Below are 22,234 nucleotides of genomic sequence, written 5' to 3'. Positions count from 1 at the left end.
TGCCTTTGTCCTGAAATTTCTGCTCCGTATATGAAATGCCTCGCGCCTTTTCTTCCGTACGTTGCTTGCTCTCGACCCTCCTTTTTTTTTCCTTTCTATTTTGCTTCAATGTTTTTATCCATATTAGGACCCCGATACAAACGTTTTTACGCCAGTTCGACTGTTATCGAAACGCCCGGTGTGAATAAGTGTCATGTCAAAACAGGCTTCGAAATCAGATAACATCCACTCAAGGCAATAGTCTCTTGCTATGCTCACTTGGATGTGATACGTGGGAAAGGCACTTTCCACGGTTTACCATGGAACGCGAGAAAACAACCGATTACAATCTCTACCTGGTATTACTACTATTACATTACAACTCCTACCTCCTACAATCAAAATTTACTAGCACTCTCTAAACATGCCCTGACCTTTCCCATTCTGATTGTGATAATCATATCTTTCCCATAGAATCATAGTAATTCGGGCATAATTTACTGTCCATCCTTGGGCGTATCTCCGATCAAGTACTATATTCGACATCTACTCTCGATTCAAAAATATTGTTACGTGATAGAAGAGAGATTCCGTTGCAATCAAATTCTAAGGCATGGAATAGCATTGCGTATCTCGATGCAAAACAAAGCTTTTGTTTATTAAATCTACCCATGACGTCCCCAGATGCCGATCAAGTTTAAGTATGTATGCGACACAGCAAGAGTAACCCAAACGCCACACAGTATTGACCGTTAACTAGAGTAGTGAATCTATGATATGCCCTAATAACAAGATGTAACTCATCTTTGGCACGATAAATCGGGTAATAGGCGTTAAGAAAAAAAATAGATATTTTGTTTAAGGCAAAGGCGAAAAAAGAAGACACCACTTGGAGGCTTAGCTTTTGCATTTATATTCATGTGTTCTTTTTCCCCGTCTTCGTCTCCTCTGCGCTAGCAGCAGCAGGACCGCCAATCTTGGCATTGATAAGGCCCAATCTAATCTTTCTCTTGCCAGTAGATTCTTCTTTTTCATCACTAATCCTGACAGTGACCTTTTGGAATAATTCGACCGTGATCTCTTCTCTCTGGTCTTTACCGTCTGGAAGTTGCACAGACAATTTATAACTATCTGCATCAAATACACTTGGCGGTTCAGGGACAGCCATGTCCCTTAGGCGGATGAGGCTCTCGATTCCAAAGCGCGGGACAAAGACAACAAATCCGTTGGAGAAAATCTTCATGATGAAACCTTCTTCGTCAATTACGCGGCCTTTGAGGGCCTGCCCGACGTAATATTCTATACTTGCACGACCGGCAAATTGCGCGTTTCGATGACGTACGTTGATATTGCGACATACCCCCTCGAGCTTGGCCCGGCTGCGCAGACTGGGGTCAAGTGGCTCGTAATCGATTGCAGCCGCCAGCTGGCGGTGTGCGACTAGGTCGGCGTATCGCCGAATTGGACTCGTAAAGTGCGTATAGATGGGTGAAGCCAGTCCGTAGTGACGGAACTCAGGGTACGCTTGGGTTCCGGAACAGAAATATTCGGCAGACATCATGCATCGCGTAGCCATGATGCGGATCAGATTGTTAAGGAAGGACTCGGAAGGCGACACGCAAGTGTCCAGTGAGTCGGCGAGAGATTTGGAACTATCTGTTTTCAAATCGAAGCCCAATTTGACCTTGAGTTGGTTCGCCAGCTCTTCAAAATTGGAGCGTGGTGGGGCCGCGTGGCGTCTGTTTTGCTTGTTTTAGCTTTTGCAATTTTTGTCGAGCAGCTCTGCCGTGAGGTGGAATGGGTATGCGATATAAGGATGGGGGGGATAAACAGGAAACGGGAAATTTAAGAGAGTCTAGGGACAAGAAGAATCGGGGGAAACTTACCGAAGCATAGCAGTTTGGGGATATGCTTCATAAATCTTGGCTGCAACGCTAATGTTCGCAAGTAACATAAATTCCTCGACGAGCTGGTTGGTATCGAGGATTTGCTTTGTCTCGACATCCACGGGGTCCGATGTCTCGGATTCAGTTTGCACTTTGACCTCGGGGCTTGCGAGATTGAGCGCGCCAGCGTCCATGCGTTTCTGACGCAACTTCTTTGACAGCATGAGCAGGATACGCATGCTCTTCGTTAGCTCGTCCTGCTGGGTCGCGTCGTCGATGCGGATCTGGGCTTGTTCGTAGCTGAAGGCTTCGCGCGATCGAATGACGGATTTGGTGAATGTGACATTTACCACGTCCGCCTCCGGTGTAACTTCCCACAATGTCGAGAAGGCGAAACGCTCGACGTAAGGTTTCAGCGAGCAGAGGTCTGTTCCTAGAAGTTTGGGCAACATGTCGATACGTTTGTCGACAAGATAAACAGTTGTCCCTCGTGAGCTGGCTTCTTCATCCATGGCATTGTTCGGCTTGACAAAATGCGATACATCCGCAATGTGTACGCCAACTTCGAAATTTCCATTTGGTAGAGGCTTAGCGTGCAATGCATCGTCGATGTCTTGACATTTTGGGGGGTCGATACTGCAAACGAGCAAAGCACGGAGGTCTTTGCGGCCTTTCCAACCGGGGTCTTCTAGGCTCGTAGGGACTCTCCAGTCATGGCCTTCCTTGGGTAGACAGTCCAGCACTGCCTTGGGGAACGGACGGTATTGAACATCGTATTCCAAGAGCAGGGCTTCGGTCTCGGCCGCTTTTGATTCAAGTTCCCCAAGTGAGCGGACAAAGTGACCGACTGGATAGCGAGTTTCACGATCCCACGCATCAATAGTGACAAGAACTCGCTTTCCAACGAGCTCTGCGGCTTGCCGTGTGCGAATCCGGATCTTCGGAATGCGTTTGTCCATAGGAATCAGGAAAACCGTGTTTTGGCTTCGACCTTGCTTGCCTGTCAGACTGACAGATGCGGAGTCAATATGTCCGACATATTGGCGCCAGTTTCTCTTGATGATGCCAACAACTCGCGCGGTAGGTTGCGGGCGACCTTCGATGCTCTTCCCTTGAGTTTTTCGGACTTCTTCCTGCAATGCTTTTCGCTCTTGCTCAGTAACGACCGCCTCGGCTTCCTCATTGTCCGCGTTTTCGTTTTTGTTTAGTGTCTCTTCTTCGACAATCTTAGTTGAAGGTGCTTTCCATTGCTCTCTAGGTAATACTTCGACGACAACAATGTCCCCTGAGACGGCGCGGTTGCTATTCTCTCGTCCCAGAATTAGAAGCGGTCTATCAAAAGCCGGTACCTGGATAGATCCCTCGAGGTAGTTATATGGAGATACGTTGAAAACCCCTTGATGCAAAGTGCCAGCTTTGATGCCGGTCATTATCTTTGATAAAGAGTAATACTATTTGTAGATTAGTTTCGTCAAGATCATACACGCACTTCAAACAGGAGCCTTACTTCAGGATAGAGCATTTCCGCATTAGCTGCGCGGGCGTCTTGCCCCTCGCGCGCTGCAGCGATCATATCGAGAAGTCGATCCGCATCTTCCAACCCAGAAACATAGTCCGATACTAATGGACGTTAGCTGTACATGAGTCTTCTAATGATTCCATATGAACGAACAAGAACTAGCAGTAACGCCTTCGGCCTTCGCCTTCTTCAGATTCTCCCGGTCGTCGCTGAGCATAACAACTGCAGGACACTTGTTTGTTCTCCCAGCCGCATACACAGTCTTCTGCAGATGCTCGCTGTACCATTTCGTTGAACGTCTGACAGCACGGTCATTTCGATCATTGATGCTTTCACCCGATTCCCGTGTGACGTGGGTCTCTAATCTAAATTCATTGAAGAAGACATAGAAACGCTTCTCTTCGCTTCTTGTGAGGGCAATCAGTCGATTGTAGAGCGGCAGAGATCGATTTCGAAGCTCTTCAAGAACAGTCTGCAGAATAACAACGTCGTAGAATGCACTGCTCTGTTCAAATAAATCTAGTCCATTCAGTAGTGCGTTCGTATCTGGAATAAGATAGTGTCCTTGAGGATATGCTTTGGTACCGGCGGGGTGCTCGGAAAGTACGAATGGGAGGACTGAATGAGGAATCAGTGAGACTGCTTTGCGACTCAGGGCGCAATAAGCTGGATTTTCTTACTGTTTCCATTGGAATCCGCAGGCGCGCTTGATAAACAAGTTGCGCAAAGCTTCGATGAGCAGGGAATATCCTGTCTTAAATATAACTCCCGCACAATCTTCTGCACCTTGCCATTTTTTGTCGAGCGAACATAGACTTTGCTCGACATGTTCGGGCCGTGAGAGTCGACAGCAAGACTCCTTTTTAGACTCGCCATATTCTGGGAAATAAGGCTAATTAGCCTGCAAGCGTTTGATGGTTGTCAATTTGAATAGTTGTCTCGAGAGTTTTCACACTGGATATTTGCTTCACTTATCGGGTTCGCCGTTTGGTGATACGGCAAGTTCCGATTATATGGCAACGATGGAGCTTTGCGGGAGACGGAGCTGGATCGACGTCAAGAGATAAGATTGATCAGCCACGACTTCACGACCGACCAAGCACCTTCGGCATTACTTGTTCCTGGCTCAATATTTCGGGTTCGTCTGCTCTCGAATTATTCCAACAAGCCTGGAAATCAGCACGACCGGATTATAAGTAGAAGCCGTCTGCTTCTTTACGGCAATCATGCTAGTTGACGCTCCCTATCTTTCCTCCCTCCAGAATAACATTCGTCAGAGACCAATACCTTGGGAAGGCGCTGTGAGAGCGGGCAATCTTACCGAGGATGAGCTCAAGAAGATAAAAGCAGTTGACAAGGTTCGGAAGGATCAACGAAAGCAGACCATTCAGAGCGATCTAGACGCCTATACAAGGTTGCTTTTGGGTGGAGATTCTCAACCCAGTGTGTTGGAATCTGCGGCCAAGAGAGGTGACGTCGTACAGTATATTCTCGTCCTTGCCAGTGACCTTATAGAGGGTATGTAAAGGATACCTAGCCTCACAATTATGCCAATGCTCTTTCTTGGCCCGTTGAATCCCGAAACTGAACTGAGCGAACTCCACATAGATGTCCCCGAATTGAAAGCAGGTCTTCTTAGACACCCTGCTCCGTACAGGCCATTCGTGCCTCTTTTAAGCCAGTCATCGAATCCTGAAGACCCGATACCCCTGTTGACTGCCTATCTCCTCACTGGCCTAATTTCGTCCGCAATACTTAGCTCGTCCAAGGAAAGTTCCAAGATCGAGGAACCATTGACCAGGCTGTATAACTACCTCTCTCTTCTCTCCAAGAGTTCAGATAGCGGTCTTCAGGACATATCTGTGCAAGAATATTCTGCGCTGTTGCGTACAAGACAATCGCGTGGTCTCTTTTGGAAGTTAAGAAAAGACACGATTGTCCCGCTCGTCGATATTCTTCGCTCCGCGGCGGGCACAGCCAAGGACACCTCCACATTATGGGAGGGTAGCACCAGCATCGGCCGCAACACCTTTGACAGCGGGCTCGGCGGAGGGATCGGCTTGCAGCTTCTTTATCACGTTCTGCTTGTCCAGTGGCAGCTCAGCTTTGAGGGCGCTCTCGTCGGCGAAGATCTTGAATCGTAAGTCATCTGTTCCGTCCGATATATTTTTCTCACGATGAGAACCTTGACGCCGTCAATAACTAAAATGTAAACCCCGCAGCGAACACGAAATTATTCCGCTGTATACCCATCTTCTCCGCCTCTCGCCGAAAGAGAAGACCACTCGTCTCCTCCTTTCCACACTCCGTAACCTCCTCTCAACCAATGAGACCAGCCTCCTTCCCGTGGCTGTGCTCGTCCGCCTACCAGCACTCCTTCAGAACCTTAAAGGCCGCCACTTATCCGACGACGACTTATTGGACGACCTGCAATCTCTTAGTGATATGCTAGAAGAGTACACCAAAACGCAAACTACATTTGACCAATATGCCGCCGAAATACACTCCGGGCACCTGCACTGGTCTCCTCCTCATCGTAATCCGGTCTTCTGGGCCGAAAACGCCCGTCGCATCCTCGACGAAAACAAGGGCGAACTTCCCAAGAAGCTGGCAGAAATCATTTCTGAGCCGTGGGATTCGGACAAACAAGTTCTTGCTATAGCGTGTAACGACATTGGATACCTCGTCAAAGAAGTCCCTGAGAAGCGCGGACAGCTCGAGAAACTCGGCCTAAAGGGCCGCATTATGGAACTCATGGGCGAAAGTAACGAGGCTGTGCGGTGGGAAAGTCTGCGCGCCGTGGGTGAGTGGTTGCGCTACAGCATTGAAGCATAGATGTTTGTTCTCTCTCCGCTGCTTCTTGATCAGATCCTTTCGATTCTTTTTTGTATCGTAGCGCATCATTCACAAAGCTTCGTCCTTCCGTTACCGTTTACCCTTCAATGCCAACCGTGGCTGTCGGTCCATAGTAGCTAATCGTCTGTTCTTCATCCTACAACCTTTGCCTTTTAGCTGTAAATTTCTCCACCAGTATGCGGGCATATACATTGCTCCCTAACGTGCGTGGTTATCATTTTTTGTATTTGTTGACTTATCTCACATCCTCCTACTTCATTTTCTCTTCGAATGTTTCGAAACGTTGAATCTTCACTTTGGACCGAGATAAACTGCAACTTTTCCATTCTATTTTTCTTTTAGAATATTTACATACACATACAAATTCAAATGTCCTCGTGCATCTGTCTTCGTTAAAAGGACTTCAGGTGTGGGTGTGTATTGAGACCCCTCTCCTTTTCCGAATTGTAGTCACAGTCGGGGCTCATCAACAACAGCAGGTGTGACGTTATATAATTATCTTTTTCGTGGGAGAGAGGAAAGAATAAAATTACGATGTATTAATTTGGAATAAATGGGCGACTGAGAGAAATAGAAAGACATGTACGGCGCAGTCTTCCTTTTGCTTCATCCAATCATACTTGTCAATCTTGAATATTTTCATTTAGTGGTACATTCTTTCCAGAAAACTTAGGCCGGAAGGACACAAGAAGTAGAAGAAACGGAAGAAGGAGCATCTTGAAACCAAAAGGTTCGTAATGAAGGCAGCACAGAAAATGCAACATGATGCATGCAAACAAGGAAAATATTTCCCAACAAAAAAAAAATGCGTTTTCTAAAGCCGTAAGTCATACACATGAATGCTTATGTGTTCCAGCGTTAGTCTTTTATCTTTCTTAAAAGAGTGAAAACGCAAGCATTCCATCAAGAACAGATTAGGAAATTTAGATGGAGAAGGAAATTAATTCATGATGCAATGGAAGCCAAAGGGCCGGTCTCTGCTGAGTGAACATATTCCATTTCTTTTCACGGGCCCATACGCTCGCCCGGAAAAGCTTAGAATTTGAAATGAAGGGGAAAGAGATCGTTATAGAGGAAGGGAAATGAGATCAGGCTTTCAGTCTCCTCTCTTCGCATGCGACGCAGACCGGATCTTTACTTGGGCCGCGGAGAAAGTATCGGCCATCATCAAATTGAGCGTCGCATTCCTAGAGTGTAAAAACAAATCGTCAGTGCCGTCTAAGAACTTTTCGAAAAGTGGCAGCCTCCTCCGGCGCCCTCCTCCTCAGTAGCCAGCCGGTCTCCGACAAGAGGGTGATAATCAATTCGCTATGTCAAGAACTATGTTGAGATTCGGTAGCTTACAGTGCAGCAAAAGCATTGCGCATGCCATTCTGATCCAAGAGCTTTGACGACCATGTCCGTCACAGGTTTGCGGCATTTTCTGCAACGGGTCGAATAACGATTCGTGTGGCAATTGACACACCACGCGTAGCCATCTTTTTCGACAAACGGCGTGGAGGGGTCAAATGGCTGTATTTGATACAAATGTTAGCTTCCGACTTTCATCAATTAACGATTAGATACCAGTCTCCGGAAATGGCTTGAAGGGACAACAGGACATACATCACCGCATTCAGCGCAGAAAAAGTGACCGACATGCCATTCTCCACCGCAGGCGACAACAACTTCCCCCTCGATTGGGGTTTTGCAGCTACGGCACCGGGGGCTGAAAAATTCATGATAGTCGAGATGGCAGTAGAACCTAGGTGCGTCCTCTCCATCGTCTGCTTTTGTTTTGCCTTCCTCGTGCTCGATATGCTCTCCCTTGGCCCGGCGTCGGATACGATTTAATCGCTCCGCACGCTTGGGGTCTGGTTCTGGGTAGAATGCAACGCACTCAAGTCCTTCTCCACAGTTGTAGCACCGAAAGCATTCGGGATGGAAACGGAAGCCTCCTGCGCTGACAGTGCGACCTTGGATGGACATTCCGCACTGCGAACACGCTGCGGTCGGACGACGAATGGTCGGTGTGACGTGGTAAGACGAAGCAGGTGCCGTAGAGGAGTGAAAAGGAAGTGGTCTGGATGGGAAGCCGTGAGTCTTGGGTAGTGGACGACTTCTGGGACCGCCAGATTCTGAAGACGAGACATTGATCGAGGGAGCCTTTGATGGTCCGTCGAAAGTAATTGTCGGTGCATCTGGCACATTAATAGTTGGGATAGGAGGCTTTGTCGATGAATTTCCCCGGGCGCTCGAAGGCTCTTCAGGTAAATTTATTGTTGGAATGACCGGTGCAGACTGGATGCTTCTCGGAGGTGATGGTTTGGAAGGTGGGTCGGGCAGCGCTCTGGATCCTGTGAGATTGGTTCGCAGCAAATCTGAGCGCCGTTCCTCGCTGTGATCGCCCTGGAATTCCTGCAAGGGCTTCCAATCTTTGTTGAAGCTCACAATATGCCGTCCTGGTTTATTGCTCACAACCGTCGGCATCGGAAGCCGCGGGCTGCGATCCTTCAGTCTCATGCTCGTCGCTGCACGAATATCGTCACCGCGTATCTCGATGCCATCCTTTCTGGGCGCATATTTTTCTTCTTCTTCTCCTTCATCTGCTATTCCATGTCCATCATTATCGCTGGCTGTGGCGGAGTCTGGGGGTGTAGGCGGAAGGGAATTAGAAGTGTAAGCTGGATTGCGTGATTGAGTTGGTGGGTTCTTGTGTATCTCGACACTCGAGAATTTTTCTATGCCTTTTACGGGAGAGTACCCCCTGCCCAGATATGCGTCTACGTTGGAAGAAGTTTTCGGTGAAGGATCGTTTGGTTTTGCGTTCAGGGCCACAGATGAGCGGAGCCGGCCACCTCTGCCGATCCGTTCATCAGCGGAGGTCTCAGGCTCTTCGTATATGCAGTCTCTCGGATTCCTGAATATTCCTCTAGCAACGTTCCCATTTGGTCCTCCTTGGATATAGCTAGCTTGAAAAGTACGCTCCGGGGACATGTTCCTGGTTGCCAGCTTAACGTAGGCTTTTTTCTCAGGGCTGTCCCACGAATGATGAGATTTTTTCTCAGGAGAAGAATCCGGTGAGACATATTCGCCTCGAGTCGGAGAAACGGACGAGCTTCGAGCAGTAGACTTATGCAGTGTCGGAATTGAGCCAATCGTATTCGGTGAAATAGTAGGAATATCTTGACCTAGACTATAGCTCCGAGCATGGCTTCCTTTTTGGAGGTGGTGTTTGTAATTATACGGAGCATGGGGATCTCGCGGCAATTTTCCGGGATTTTGATGCATCCAAATCAGCTTCGAAGCTTCATCTTGGGCGACTGCATGTAAATGTTCCTCATCCTGAAAGTCCTTGTCTTCGAGGGCCTGACGTAGCGACCTGGCCTCTTGGCGTTCCATCCACCGCAAACCATTCTCTCGATAGGCTAGAGCAGATAACTCATCCGACGCTATGGATGGAGCGCTTCCACTCGTCGATGAAGAAGAGTCTCTGTCGATTACTGAGGGCTGCGGCTGTCGCACCAAGGGTCGTCCAGCGTAAGAGTTAGTGGCAGAGTCAGTTGACGTGGTGGAATTCGAGCTCCGGTGTGAGGCAGCGCTTGGACATCGGAGAGAGCCGCCAAGGCGAGCTTCTCGAGCGTCAAAGGATTTCGACGATATATGTGCTGCTTGAGAATCTCTTCTGCTTGGCAAACCCAACGAGGGAAGTGGTCGAGATCCACTGGGTCTTTGCACATTATTGGAGCGAAGTCCGGTGAGATAATCGGCTGTCGATGATCGCAGTGAGCCTGGTGAAGCCATATGGAAGGTCCAACAATACTACGTTACGGGATTTGAGGAAGAAAATGATTGGCAAAGTCGGGGAGGGATTAGTGAAGAACTCGCTCACCAACTTGATCAGAAGAGAAGAAGGTTGGACCTGGAGTGGAGCCCTTGCTGTCCTTGGTCTTTGATCGGTGAAGCATCGTGGCAAATGGTTGGCAATTGGTGTGTTTTCGTTCAGCCTTGCTCCACAAAATAAGTGCAGGTTGATGTGGGTGGAGAATAACGATAGGCCAGGAGAGTATTACGTGAAACGAATGGCAGTCAGGGTGACCAAAAAGCGCTTTGAAGAAATATAAAACGCCAGAAGAATAACCAAACCAGAGTCACGGTTCAAGAAACAAGTTCAAGGAGAGAAAAGGATACAAACCACGATGAGAATTATAGAGTCCCTACACTAGGCAGTCCAAACATGAATATGCCATCTCTTAGACAAGCAAGTCACTATAGTGACATTGTGCGTCAACAGTGGAGTCAGGTGGTGATGTTGTGTTGGTTCCCACGGCAACGCGGCCAGGGAGTCCAAACCCCCATACTCCGTATAGAAACGCGAAGGAGATCCATTATCCCTGAATGGTCAACGCAACTGAGACATGATTAGTACGGTGACTAAGGGATCGTATCCGCCACCAGATAAACGAAGTCTATCTGATGCAAGGTGATCAGAAGAAACAACCTATGTTAAAGTCTGAGGGGAGATCCCCCACATTTTGAATGATGATGAAGAGTTACGCACTGTCGGATTATCTAGGTATTTACAGTAAGTAATCAGCACCAAAACCGAACACATGCTATCAGAATCACATTTGAATTATTATTTAGGGGAAAAGATAAGGTCATTTCTCCTATTGATGATCGACCCCGTCCTCAATCGCAAGAAAGTCCTGATTAAATTATCCTCGGCGTCAACGGCGCGCGTTAAAAGTGCGTAATGCATACTTTTTCCTGATGAGGAAAGTCGTTACTTGCCCCAATGTCCATCTCCGGCTCTCTTTCGGACCCTGAAGCCGTGTGGCTTTTCTAGCATCAGTTGGAGATGTTTGTTCATGACAGCTTCAAGCATAATCTCATATGCTGATACGCAAAGAAGACCAGGAATTAAGGCGTCTGCAGATTTGTCAAGCCTCTGAATCCACTCAATGTTGCTTGAGTTAGTGAATGAACGATGCGGGAAGGTCGCGGGCGGGATGCTCAACCGAACCGTATGATAGCTCCAGTGCCGACTTTTCCGTAATCTTTAGCCCCACATCGCAGCCAGGCACAGAATATACAGCGCCCACTAAGAATCAGATCTGTGACTAATTACGGAAAAATTGAGGTTTAGCATGGGGCAGATTATGTTCAACCCAAGCCCTGCCCAACATGGCCAGAATCTCCGCAATCGGATATTTTAATATGAGAACGGAGTGGCCGAGGAAAAGAAAGAAGCAAAAGGAGCGGGGTGCGTGAAGGAACCGTTTGGGAATCTGATGCTCTCAGAAGTTATTCAACATGACCGAGAAAAAGGGCACTGTCATACCCGCGTCTGAGCCGGCCTGTGTATCAGACACTGACGCGCGTGACATCTCTGAGAAATCTAGCATCGATGACATTCGCCCTGAGAGTCCAGAAGGAGCAACTGAGCAAGGGCCCCCGAATGGCGGCTATGGTTGGGTGTGCGTCGCCTGTGTAGCCTTCATCAATGCGCACACATGGGGTATCAACAGTGTAAGTTGCGACATTCGCAACTGTTGCTCTAGTGTTTATAGCTTCGTACGCTGATATCGGGCATAGTCCTACGGAGTTTTCCTGGCTCATTACCTCTCGACGAATACTTTCAAAGGCGCGACCCCACTAGAGTTCGCGTTTGTTGGCGGCCTCTCCGTTTCGCAGGGTCTATTGGTGGCGCCAATCGCCACTCTTATCACTCGATGGTATGGGACTCGTGTAACGCTGTTGCTTGGACTGTGCTTTGAGACTCTGGCCTTGATTGGAGCTTCTTTTGCCCATCAGATTTGGCATCTCTTCTTGAGCCAGGGAATATGTTTCGGATGGGGCCTCGGATTCCTGTTTGTGGGTTCTGTTGGGGTTGTGCCTCAATGGTTTTCGACAAAACGTAGCTTGGCCAATGGCCTCTCTACTGGCGGTAGTGGGTTGGGAGGCATGGTATACAGTTTGGCATCCAACGCCATGATTCAACACCTTGGGGTGGGATGGGCATTGCGTATTTTGGGCATATGCACATTCACGGTGAACGTGGTTGCCACTGTACTTATTCGCGACCGAAACCGACAGATAGGGACGCAGCAGAGGGCATTCGATCTATCACTTTTGAAGAGACCGGAATTTATTTTCCTTAACGGATGGGGATTCTTCAGCATGCTGGGATACATTGCACTTCTTTTCTCATTGCCGAGTTATGCTTCGAGCATAGGATTGACTGCGCGTCAAGGTTCTACAATTGGTGCATTGCTCAACCTTGGGCAGGGACTCGGACGTCCGCTCGTCGGATACTTTAGTGACGCCGCAGGTCGGATCAACATGGCGGGTTCCATGACATTCCTCTGCGGATTGCTGTGCTTTGTCGTCTGGACTTTTGCCAAGACGTACGGTGTCTTAATATTCTTTGCAATTATCACTGGAGCCGTATGTGGGACTTACTGGACGGTACGTGGCGACTTTTCTTATTTCTTTTCTTGCTCGATGTACGGTCTCACTCTAACTTCTCGGGGGGGCTAATAGACGGTTGCACCTGTGACTGCTGAAGTCGTGGGTTTAAAAGAACTCCCACCGGCCTTATCCATGACCTGGATCTTTATCGCATTTCCCACTACTTGTAAGTTGAGCGTCGAGATTCTGACCACCAATCACTGTGCTGATCAATTGCCAAGTCTCTGAAGTAATTGGCCTCGAACTTCGTCAAGCACATGGCAACATCTTTTTGAGAGCTCAAATTTTTGTGGCTGCCATGTACGTGGCAGCGGCCCTCTGCATGTGGTGTGTGCGAACCTGGAAAATTGGAGAGCTGGAAGAGCACCCTCGCCACGGCAATGCCAGGGTCGACGACGATGCCGTTGACCATTCCACGTCAGTGCACGCTGCCGGATCTGCAAAATCCAGATGGCTGCGCGTATTCCATCGATTTCTGCAATGGGCTCGGGTGTGAAGGAGGAGTTGACACCGCACCTACTCAACGATCCCGGCCGGTAACCGGCCCGGGAGAGCCCGAATAGAAGTCCATAGGAGGGTGCGCCAGAGGGCCCTAGATATTATTTAATTTATGCGAAGAAGCCTTTTTTTAGGGTGCATGATTCGGAGCATGTAAGTTGCATAGGCATGGCGATGGAGTTATGGGTATATACAGTCTTATATGGCAATGAAAAGATTTCGTAATTAATGTGTAAATATCCTGAAGAGAACAGATAGTGAGAACAATGTGTTAAAAAAAGATGTAGCCAAATGAGGCCTGCGGGCCCGATTCGTGTGACAAAGGCTCAAGGACTGCTGCAGTAGTGACTTCTCGCCGTCTATCATTAGCCCCCGATAAGTAGGTGTCTCAGGGTATGTCACGAGCATATCAACTTGCATGGGACACAGAAAATGCAATTGCGGTGTTTCTGTATCTGCTCTTCCTTTTCATCAATGAGCGTAAATGCCTTATCTCAGTTCGAAATCGCAGCTGGCATGGCCCGGGACGGAAGAGGCATGTCCATGCGTGCAACCCACCACTACGACTTTCTGCATCATCACCTGGACTTGGACCCTTGACATTCCATAAGTTGTGTTGACGATCGTCTTTGAAGGAACCTGGTCACATCTCTCGGCCGTCGTCCGCGTGGTCGTCATCGTCCAATCCAAATACCAATTGCCTACCTTCGACTCTCATTTGAACGTCACAGACAACACCAATGCCCGAGTGTCGTAATGCTAGGAACCCTAGAGTAGCAACAATACTACCCCGCCGCGATCCCTGAAGTCGACTTGGCTTACTGTCAGAAGAGCCGTGCCCCACCCTAGGAAGTACCGACCCTTGTGCTCCCAGCTAACAGATTCCAGAGTATACTAATTTGATAGTTATGATTGGTGTAATGACTCAGAATCCTTAGACTCAACAGTATCAGCTTCCTTCCTGGAAACTGCATCTTCCTCTTGTGCAGTGTAACATGTGGTGTTCATACTATTTAAACACCAGCCCACATATATACCCCTAACACTGCCGCGTAATTGAATTTCTTTTAAATTTTCTCTAAGAATACTGTATTGAGCTTCCTGCCCTCGTCTCTTTTGCCTCAGCCGCTTTATTCTATATACTGCGTTGTGTTTCAAATTTTGGCCCCTGGTTTGCACCCTCATCTTCGTGCGCTGCTTTCCTTCCTCCTGAGAGTCGATCTGTTTGTTTTCCTCATCGCGCTGCCTCTCTTTCCTTTGCTTCTTCTGCGGCGCTGTCACAATAGCTTACGTCCATCATGGCCGAGTCCGCGACATACCCTCTTCATCCGCGCTCCACAATCCGCCGCAAACACGATCGCGGCGCCTACGACTATTTGACCGTTCACTCCATCTTGCGTGATGCTCCCATATTGCACATATCTTTCTTACCGTCCGACATCTCAGACGACCCCTTTCCCACCACGCTGCCCATGATCGGCGCTGTTGCATCCTTTTCTAACCCGAACGCCGACCCGGCTTCTGAGATTCTCGACATCTATGTGCACGCACACAGCGCGTCGCGGCTTATGAAACTACCTTCAAGCTCACCTCATGCCACAGATGTTGCAGACGACGAAGATGGTAGTCCCGCCGTCCCGGTCTGCGTGTGCGCGACGCTCATTGACGGCTTTGTTCTGGCCTTGACCCCCTTCAATCATAGCTGCAACTACCGTTCTGCGATTGTTCACGGATATGCCAGCGTCGTGACTGATGAGCCTGAAAAGAACTTCGCGCTACATCGAATCACCGACAGCGTAGTTCCTCAGCGCTGGGACAACACCCGTGTGCCACCTTCCAAAGCTGAGATTACATCGACCTCAGTGCTCAAAATCAAAATCGAGTCCGCGAGCGCCAAGATTCATGTCGGTGGTCCTGGTGACGATCGAAAAGATCTGAAGGATGAAAATGTGACAGAGAATGTCTGGACAGGAGTTCTTCCCGTCTATCAAGTCATTGGTGACGCGATTCCAGGCGAAAATAATAAGGTGCAAAAGGTCCCCGAGTATATAGGAACCTGGAGGTCTCAGAGCAACCTGGAAGCGGAGAAATATGCGCGTGAAGCTGCGTTGGTTGAGGAGAAAAAAAAGAAAAGATAACGCTGTGAACTTGCGAACTATAAGGGTTTGGGATGAGAAATGGAGATTATATGGCCGTGACTGCACAGATCCGTGTGGTCTCTGTTTCTAGCAATATGTAACGACTAAAGCACTGGTTTCGTTGTTTGATAGTCTGCTCATTGCGAATTTTCGATCCCAGTGGGTATCTCTTGCCAGCTTCATCCCGTACCCTTTTTCGAAGCCACAGAAGTTTATTGTTTCGGAAAAAATGTCTACAGTATCTGGTTTGTTGATAAACGACTGCTTCTATTAATTCTTTTTTGTTCATATGCAACATCACGTATTCTGCTATAAGTTGCCAGATAAGAATACTAATGCCAATTCAAGTTGTTATGGTTCTCAGATATAATTCACATATGTAGACAGACAAATTTGAGAAACTCTCGACACGGATGCCTCCTTTTGTGGCAATGTTTAGACTCTGTCTGGTGGAAGTCCTTATAAAATTAGTACTTCAGGGATCAAAGGCATGACACTTCAAATTCAATTCTATGTTCGACAACTGCAGAAAATATGCCCTCTATTTCCAGTGCTTTGCGGTAAATTCGCCGAAAGCTACACCATTTTGTGGAATGCTGATAGAATCGATATTTGTGTGATTGCGATCACAAAGATTCAGAATATTCATACGCAAGGTAATGACTTGAACTGGAAGACAGCGAGCCATTGGTATCTATTCCACCTCCTGATACATAGAGGGAGTAGTTGGGGTTCCACATGGACAAGCTCTTGAAAACGGGCAACATATTCACTGGCAAGCTTGAAAGTCCACGTAAATACTGAGGAGAAATTCGCTGAGAAGGCCATACAACTACCAAGTAGAGGGTATCAACGATGCAGCAATTTCTTGAAGGTGCTCTCCTGAAGCAAAAAAGCATCATCATGATAGTCTCACTTCAGAAATCCGATATCCTACACCATTACACTCAGATCAGACTACCCAGGTACCAAAGACTCTTCATGGTCCTCTTTGGCATTCTTGCATAATCACTTCTGCGGTGCTTCCAGTTTACATGGCCAACAGAGTACATAATTATAGTGTGGCATTATTTCGTATGGTTTTTTGTGGATGCATATGTTGGTGTTTGCTCTGGAAACCGAACCAGGAAGGTGCCAGGGCAGAGCGAAAGTTTGGGTCGCGTCGTGGCGTGTGTTGTACATCGAGGCAAACACGGCAAACAATCAACAGAGCTTGTCCTGATCGATCTTAGACCCCTCTTCTCCCCACCACTCAGCGCATTGTTTTCTTTGTGGACGCTAACTCAAAGAGGACATGCCCACAACACGGCCTTGGGCAAAGGAGAGAACTGCCCCTTTCGCTACGAACTCACCACTTGCTCTCTTCACCGCCGTCTCTCCTCCCCACGACCAGCCTTCGCTATCCTTCATCGCCACGACTCAACCATCTTCTCGAAGGGTACACTCTCACTTTTTTTTCTACCTCTTTCTCAGATATCCATTCCGTCACACCTCGAAGAATCGACTTTCGTGACCAACCGACATCATGCGTGAAATTGTACGTGCCGCTACTTTTGAAGCCTTGTTTTGATTTTCCCATGGTCAACAGTCTCTACGCGTCTCGCGATCACTTGACGATTATGCCTCTCCACCAACTAGCAATTTCCTCAAAGATGATCAGCTATGCTAACTTGAATGTCTTTGGAATTTTAGGTCCATCTTCAGACCGGTCAATGTGTAGGTTGCCAATGAATTCCTTGAAATACTACTTTTACTGATGCTACCTAGGGTAACCAAATTGGTGCTGCTTTCTGGTGCGGAACCCTTGAGAGGAATTTTTGTCATCTGGATTATAACTGACCGAGACTTCCTTGCGCATAACAGGCAAGGCATTTCTGGCGAGCACGGTCTCGACGGCTCTGGTGTGTACGTACAGCCTGTGCCATCCAATTAATGCATCATATTCTCCAGTATTCAGCTAAATCCTTCCTTAAGCTACAATGGCACCTCTGATCTCCAGCTGGAGCGTATGAACGTCTATTTCAACGAGGTGAGATCCTTGCGGAAGCCCAATCGAGAATCCCTTAATGCTTACAGGATCAGGCTTCTGGAAACAAATATGTTCCGCGTGCTGTCCTCGTCGACTTGGAACCTGGCACGATGGACGCTGTGCGTGCCGGTCCCTTTGGCCAGCTCTTCCGTCCCGACAACTTCATCTTCGGTCAGTCCGGTGCTGGTAACAACTGGGCCAAGGGTCATTACACTGAGGGTGCGGAGCTGGTTGACCAGGTGCTCGACGTCGTTCGCCGCGAGGCCGAAGGCTGCGACTGTCTCCAGGGTTTCCAAATTACTCATTCTCTTGGTGGTGGTACCGGTGCCGGTATGGGTACTCTCTTGATCTCTAAGATCCGCGAGGAGTTCCCGGACCGTATGATGGCTACCTTTTCCGTCGTTCCCTCTCCCAAGGTCTCTGACACCGTGGTCGAGCCCTACAACGCCACTCTCTCCGTTCACCAGCTCGTTGAGAACTCTGACGAGACTTTCTGTATCGACAATGAGGTATGCTCCGACAGGCTAGCATTCCCTACTTTTATATGACGACTGGCAAACTAAAGTTTGAGTAGGCTCTCTACGACATTTGCATGCGCACTCTCAAGCTGTCAAACCCCTCCTACGGTGACCTGAACCACCTCGTCTCCGCTGTCATGTCTGGTGTCACTACATGTCTGCGTTTCCCTGGTCAGCTCAACTCTGATCTCCGCAAGTTGGCTGTCAACATGGTTCCTTTCCCTCGTCTTCACTTCTTCATGGTCGGCTTCGCTCCCCTTACTAGCCGTGGTGCCAACTCCTTCCGCGCCGTCAGCGTCCCTGAGCTCAGCCAGCAGATGTTCGACCCCAAGAATATGATGGCCGCCTCCGACTTCCGCAACGGTCGCTACCTGACCTGCTCTGCCATCTTGTGAGTTGTGTTGCACACCTTATCAGCATTTCATCAGACATTTTGTTGACAGTTTCGTTTTACTAGCCGTGGCCGCGTGGCCATGAAGGAGGTCGAGGACCAGATGCGTAACGTCCAGAACAAGAACTCGTCTTACTTTGTCGAATGGATCCCCAACAACATCCAAACCGCCCTCTGCTCCATTCCCCCGCGGGGTCTCAAGATGTCCTCTACCTTCATCGGTAATTCGACTTCGATTCAGGAGCTCTTCAAGCGTGTCGGCGACCAGTTCACTGCCATGTTCCGTCGCAAGGCTTTCTTGCATTGGTACACTGGTGAGGGAATGGACGAGATGGAGTTCACTGAAGCTGAGAGCAACATGAATGACTTGGTGTCTGAGTACCAGCAGTACCAGGATGCTTCTATCTCCGAAGGCGAGGAGGAGTAGTAAGTTTGACTTAGTTGCTTGCTTAAACTGAATAATGGGCTAATATTTGTCACAGCGAGGAGGAGGTCCCCCTCGAGGCCGAAGAGTAAGTGCGGTTCTAAGAGGAGTGGGGCTGGGAAGTATCATGGTGGGAGGAATAATTAATACACTGGTAGCTGGGTTTTCGTCGACTCGGATCATCACGGTGATTGATCACCCTTGCTCGTCATGATATCTTCGTTTTGGCCACCGCCTCTATGACCTTTCAACCTTTTTTTCCTCGGCTTTTGGTATTGCGGCTTATTTTCCGCCATGCACCACGGTGTATGAAACATTCTGTTAAAGCTCGTGGAAACATTCTTGTGATCCGTTTCTTTTCTTTTCTTTTTTGTTCTTTTTCTCTCCGTAGTTCACTGTTTTTATGCTCTCTAGCGCCTTGAATGAATCAATGAACGCTTCTTCATATCTTATTCTTGGCTCGGCTTCATGTTGAAGACGCGAACTGTTCGATTGTAGTTCAAGTGATTTCGCTTTAGGGTAAAGTGTTGGCCTCGAGGTATAGGAGAATCATTTTAATGGGCTCATTTCTTATCCGCAAGGAAGAAGCTTTGCGATGTCACGTCCCTTACTAATATAAAAGGATGCGTACCACGAGGAACCCCGTATGAAACAGTGGCTCATTTTATGATCCGAGCTTGCTCTTGCACGTTACCTCTGTTTCGTTACCTGGCCTATTGTACGTGATCCCGTTTGTGAAAAGATGATGGAGAAGTATAACATTAAGGCAGCGCCAACAAATGAGTTTTCTTATTTAGTGTCCTCTCCTACTCTCTCACCAGAAAGAAATTCTCTTTCCCTTCTCCATATGTTTCTGTGTAAAGTTTCCCTTTTGGTCCTACAAGAACAGCAGGAACAGCCTTTGTGCCAAGATTTCCTGTCTCAATCTGACTTTTACACCCTCGTGTGTCGCATCCTCGATCCTCTATTCACCAGGCTTATCTTTTATCTTAATACTATCTGACGAGTTTGGGGCTTTACGTGGGGCTTTACTTGCTTTGAAGAAGTTTTTAACGTAATTTAGTAACTCTGATTGTGTGTCTGATGTTAACGTGGCTTTCGCCGTAGTACGGCTTTAATGTATGTATGGTATAGCGATTTCAGTATTTCCTACGCGCTTTTTTTGAGCCCTGGTAAACCTATTACGCTTTGCACTATTACCAAACGTAAAATGGTGAGTGCGGAACGAATCGAGATACATTCTAATCGGCCTGGAGCGTAGTATAGAGATTAGGAGAAGTAAGACAAAGGTAAAATTAGGAACTACTTCGTGCATTTGTGTGCATTTGTGAAAGGCCTATTAGGCTGTCAGCTTTTGACTGGAAACTAATACATGACAAGTAGAATTTGCGAAGAAGTAAAATGGTGTAAGCGTCGAGCCGAAGGCTTTTGAAAGTGTGTCGGCAGATAAAAGAGAGTAACGACATGAGGTGTAAAATTGACCAGGACAAGGGTCTAGAGAGCGTGCGATGAGGGTCTGCCATATACTCTCCCGTAATGGCCGCGCAAATGCGTTGTATTGGGTTGGATTCCGTAAGCTACCAGAAACCTCGTTGAAATCGATGATAACCGAAACCTCCGTGGGTGGCACAGTATATATCAAAACGAGAGAAAGACAGACACGAAATGGCATGCATGGGAATAGAAAAAAAAATCGGGAAGGAAAGGAAATGAACAGAATTTGCAATGCTACTGGCACTTTGAACAAGAATAGTCATTTGATTAATCGCTCAAGTCACCTTCATCATCATCGTCATCTTCCTGTTCGTCTTTGTGATTTCGATCCATGTCCTCATCCTTTCCCTCTTCATCTACATCATCTTCCTCCTCTTCTTCCCCCTCTTCGTCATTTTCTTCGTCATCCTCGCCATCCTGTTCCTGATCCTCGCCATCCTCGAAATCTTCTTCCTCCTCTTCTGCCGCAACATTTCCGGACTCCGTCTTCGCCTTCTTCGCTGCTGGCGGACCGGAATGGCTTTGGGTTGCATCAACCTCTCTGGGAATCTTGGCAGAAGAAGGAGATGTCGATGTTCTTGCTGCCTTAAAACCCTTGGATCTTGCCGCGGTCTCAGTAGGGGATGCATGGGCATCAGCATCAGGGCCAGTCTCAGCCGCTGAGTCTTTCTTTTGCTTGTTCTTATTTCGCTTTTCCACTTGTATGGAATTGTATTCTATAGATCAGATGTTAGAATGACCGGAAATGTGGCTGGTGAAGTTTCAGGGAAAGGGTCCTAGGCATTGGCCGCGGTAAGGCAAGGAAGGACCATATGGGAGGGAGAGTGTCACTAGCCAAAAGAATAGGATCATAAAACAGTGAGCTAGGCTTACTTGTAAGTTCAGCTTCTAAACGCGGAAGGAAGGCTTCAAATTCGATTTCCTTTATGGCATCAAAGACGTCGTTTGGCATGATGGTTTTCTTGTTGGCTCGTTGAGCAGCTTCGTTGGCACTGTTGTTTGAATGGTAAGAGAGCTGCACGATCTGGCGTCAAAACAGAAGCGCCGTATCATTTCCGCAGAAAAAAAAACAAAGAAGAATTCAGTTAGATATGAGAGTAGGATGCCATCTGAGCAAAGGACCACAAATATGAATGATCCGCCAAATTGTTAATGGAGTAAAAGAAAGAAAACATCGGAGATAAACGGGTAGTAAGGCAAAGCATATCGGAGAAAGAGTACAAAAACGTACTATGAAGACAAGTAATTCACAAACACAGTTGCGCTCTTTGAGATGGCGAGCACGGCATCTTTCTGAATTTGCGTATTGGCCGGCAACACGCTCTTCGCGAGCCGCTGTACCATTGCGCGTGGCAGGCTCAAATCCTTGAAAAGCCACAAAGTCAGCATTGAGTGATAATCAATGATCCCATCCCCGAGCTAGTTATACAAAGGCGAACGGATTAACTTTGACAAACCCGAAAGCTAGTGAAAAATGATCACACAACGCAAATGGCAAAGAGAAGAAGTCACTCCACCTCGAAAGCATTTATCTCCGCACACGTATATAGGAAAAAACGATGCAAAAAGGAGCGCCGACTTGCGGACCAAAATATCATGAACATATATATAAACCAATTTCGAACAAAACTTTAAGACCATACCTCAATGCCCATTCCATCCTTGTCTTTGGCTGAAGGACTAGCAACTGTATCTGCGGCATTAATTTGGGTAGCTCCGGGGGCAGCTGCGGCGGCCGCTCTAAACCCATCACTTTTCTTGGGTGGCATGTTGCATTTCCCCCGATTCCAGCTCGATGGAGGGAGCAAATCGTCGCTGGAGGTCTTAGAAATTCAAACACTGAAATATGTAGACAAGCTGAGCTACCAGAGAAAATATACGGCTCTAATTCTGACTGCTCGAATAAGTTTGAAGAACCAAATAATATAGACGAATCTGTGTATTCTTTGCCTCCTGCAAAAAGCATTCGTGGTTAGGGCCCTCGGGCAGACGCGACTTCACCCTCAGCATTTACGCGAGCCAAAGACCGCGTTCGCCACTACCAAAGAC

General features: G+C 47.8%; 7 protein-coding genes across 7 annotated transcripts; 4 read left to right on the top strand and 3 right to left on the bottom strand.

Annotated features, from left to right (window-relative positions):
* Window positions 1-611: 611 nt before the first annotated feature.
* Window positions 612-4,355, bottom strand: L228DRAFT_221039 (RNB-domain-containing protein). The gene is made up of 5 exons (XM_018330257.1): window positions 4,065-4,355; window positions 3,538-4,002; window positions 3,373-3,485; window positions 1,866-3,316; window positions 612-1,718 (listed from the first exon to the last, which is right to left on the bottom strand). Exons 1-5 carry the CDS (start codon window positions 4,258-4,260, stop codon window positions 896-898), a joined length of 3,048 nt encoding a protein of 1,015 aa, XP_018187792.1. The 5' UTR covers window positions 4,261-4,355; the 3' UTR covers window positions 612-895.
* Window positions 4,356-4,438: 83 nt separating this feature from the next.
* L228DRAFT_283399 (ARM repeat-containing protein) lies at window positions 4,439-6,621 on the top strand. The gene is made up of 3 exons (XM_018336113.1): window positions 4,439-4,902; window positions 4,993-5,524; window positions 5,607-6,621. Exons 1-3 carry the CDS (start codon window positions 4,611-4,613, stop codon window positions 6,217-6,219), a joined length of 1,437 nt encoding a protein of 478 aa, XP_018187791.1. The 5' UTR covers window positions 4,439-4,610; the 3' UTR covers window positions 6,220-6,621.
* Window positions 6,622-7,047: 426 nt separating this feature from the next.
* Window positions 7,048-9,527, bottom strand: L228DRAFT_247879 (hypothetical protein). Its single transcript, XM_018332740.1, has 3 exons — window positions 7,846-9,527; window positions 7,585-7,752; window positions 7,048-7,427 (listed from the first exon to the last, which is right to left on the bottom strand). The coding sequence occupies exons 1-3, from the start codon at window positions 9,508-9,510 to the stop codon at window positions 7,329-7,331; spliced, it is 1,932 nt and encodes a 643-aa protein (XP_018187790.1). The 5' UTR covers window positions 9,511-9,527; the 3' UTR covers window positions 7,048-7,328.
* A 2,089-nt stretch (window positions 9,528-11,616) lies between these two features.
* On the top strand, window positions 11,617-13,066 carry L228DRAFT_199446 (MFS general substrate transporter; the record flags this gene model as incomplete). Its single annotated transcript, XM_018329627.1, has 4 exons — window positions 11,617-11,751; window positions 11,818-12,690; window positions 12,766-12,859; window positions 12,915-13,066. Coding segments are annotated over 4 exons (1,254 nt in total), but the record flags the coding sequence as incomplete, so codon positions are not given.
* A 1,075-nt stretch (window positions 13,067-14,141) lies between these two features.
* Window positions 14,142-15,669, top strand: L228DRAFT_247874 (flavin-nucleotide-binding protein). Its single transcript, XM_018332739.1, has one exon. It carries the CDS (start codon window positions 14,490-14,492, stop codon window positions 15,327-15,329), a length of 840 nt encoding a protein of 279 aa, XP_018187788.1. The 5' UTR covers window positions 14,142-14,489; the 3' UTR covers window positions 15,330-15,669.
* Window positions 15,670-16,702: 1,033 nt separating this feature from the next.
* Window positions 16,703-19,108, top strand: L228DRAFT_148995 (beta-1 and beta-2 tubulin). The gene is made up of 9 exons (XM_018329264.1): window positions 16,703-16,866; window positions 17,022-17,045; window positions 17,097-17,122; window positions 17,193-17,234; window positions 17,304-17,358; window positions 17,412-17,867; window positions 17,933-18,267; window positions 18,334-18,693; window positions 18,750-19,108. The coding sequence occupies exons 1-9, from the start codon at window positions 16,855-16,857 to the stop codon at window positions 18,781-18,783; spliced, it is 1,344 nt and encodes a 447-aa protein (XP_018187787.1). The 5' UTR covers window positions 16,703-16,854; the 3' UTR covers window positions 18,784-19,108.
* A 900-nt stretch (window positions 19,109-20,008) lies between these two features.
* Window positions 20,009-22,232, bottom strand: L228DRAFT_261426 (histone-fold-containing protein). Its single transcript, XM_018334336.1, has 4 exons — window positions 21,829-22,232; window positions 21,417-21,550; window positions 21,059-21,177; window positions 20,009-20,901 (listed from the first exon to the last, which is right to left on the bottom strand). Exons 1-4 carry the CDS (start codon window positions 21,952-21,954, stop codon window positions 20,453-20,455), a joined length of 828 nt encoding a protein of 275 aa, XP_018187786.1. The 5' UTR covers window positions 21,955-22,232; the 3' UTR covers window positions 20,009-20,452.
* Window positions 22,233-22,234: the final 2 nt, after the last annotated feature.

Source organism: Xylona heveae, assembly GCF_001619985.1.
Source record: "Xylona heveae TC161 unplaced genomic scaffold L228scaffold_6, whole genome shotgun sequence".
Taxonomy (NCBI): Eukaryota; Fungi; Ascomycota; class Xylonomycetes; order Xylonales; family Xylonaceae; genus Xylona; species Xylona heveae.
The sequence above is the reverse complement of the archived record's forward strand: the minus strand, read 5'-3'. Positions and strand labels throughout refer to the sequence as shown.

What these genes read in the sequence shown, in the direction of transcription:
- L228DRAFT_221039 (XM_018330257.1), bottom strand. Translation starts at nt 4,260, where the DNA reads ATGGCGAGTCTAAAAAGGAGTCTTGCTGTCGACTCTCACGGCCCGAAC. An exon ending in AGGCGTTACTGCTAGTTCTT is followed by an intron (nt 3,486 to 3,537) that starts GTTCGTTCATAT and finishes AACGTCCATTAG; the next exon opens with TATCGGACTATGTTTCTGGG. An exon ending in CCCCAAACTGCTATGCTTCG is followed by an intron (nt 1,719 to 1,865) that starts GTAAGTTTCCCC and finishes CAAGCAAAACAG; the next exon opens with ACGCCACGCGGCCCCACCAC.
- L228DRAFT_283399 (XM_018336113.1), top strand. Translation starts at nt 4,611, where the DNA reads ATGCTAGTTGACGCTCCCTATCTTTCCTCCCTCCAGAATAACATTCGT. An exon ending in TGCCAGTGACCTTATAGAGG is followed by an intron (nt 4,903 to 4,992) that starts GTATGTAAAGGA and finishes AACTCCACATAG; the next exon opens with ATGTCCCCGAATTGAAAGCA. An exon ending in GTCGGCGAAGATCTTGAATC is followed by an intron (nt 5,525 to 5,606) that starts GTAAGTCATCTG and finishes TAAACCCCGCAG; the next exon opens with CGAACACGAAATTATTCCGC.
- L228DRAFT_247879 (XM_018332740.1), bottom strand. Translation starts at nt 9,510, where the DNA reads ATGCATCAAAATCCCGGAAAATTGCCGCGAGATCCCCATGCTCCGTAT. An exon ending in TCTGCGCTGAATGCGGTGAT is followed by an intron (nt 7,753 to 7,845) that starts GTATGTCCTGTT and finishes TATCAAATACAG; the next exon opens with CCATTTGACCCCTCCACGCC. An exon ending in CGCAATGCTTTTGCTGCACT is followed by an intron (nt 7,428 to 7,584) that starts GTAAGCTACCGA and finishes TTTACACTCTAG; the next exon opens with GAATGCGACGCTCAATTTGA.
- L228DRAFT_247874 (XM_018332739.1), top strand. Translation starts at nt 14,490, where the DNA reads ATGGCCGAGTCCGCGACATACCCTCTTCATCCGCGCTCCACAATCCGC.
- L228DRAFT_148995 (XM_018329264.1), top strand. An exon ending in CAAATTGGTGCTGCTTTCTG is followed by an intron (nt 17,123 to 17,192) that starts GTGCGGAACCCT and finishes TGCGCATAACAG; the next exon opens with GCAAGGCATTTCTGGCGAGC. An exon ending in CTGACCTGCTCTGCCATCTT is followed by an intron (nt 18,268 to 18,333) that starts GTGAGTTGTGTT and finishes TCGTTTTACTAG; the next exon opens with CCGTGGCCGCGTGGCCATGA.
- L228DRAFT_261426 (XM_018334336.1), bottom strand. Translation starts at nt 21,954, where the DNA reads ATGCCACCCAAGAAAAGTGATGGGTTTAGAGCGGCCGCCGCAGCTGCC. An exon ending in AGGATGGAATGGGCATTGAG is followed by an intron (nt 21,551 to 21,828) that starts GTATGGTCTTAA and finishes TGGCTTTTCAAG; the next exon opens with GATTTGAGCCTGCCACGCGC. An exon ending in GTGAATTACTTGTCTTCATA is followed by an intron (nt 21,178 to 21,416) that starts GTACGTTTTTGT and finishes TTCAAACAACAG; the next exon opens with TGCCAACGAAGCTGCTCAAC.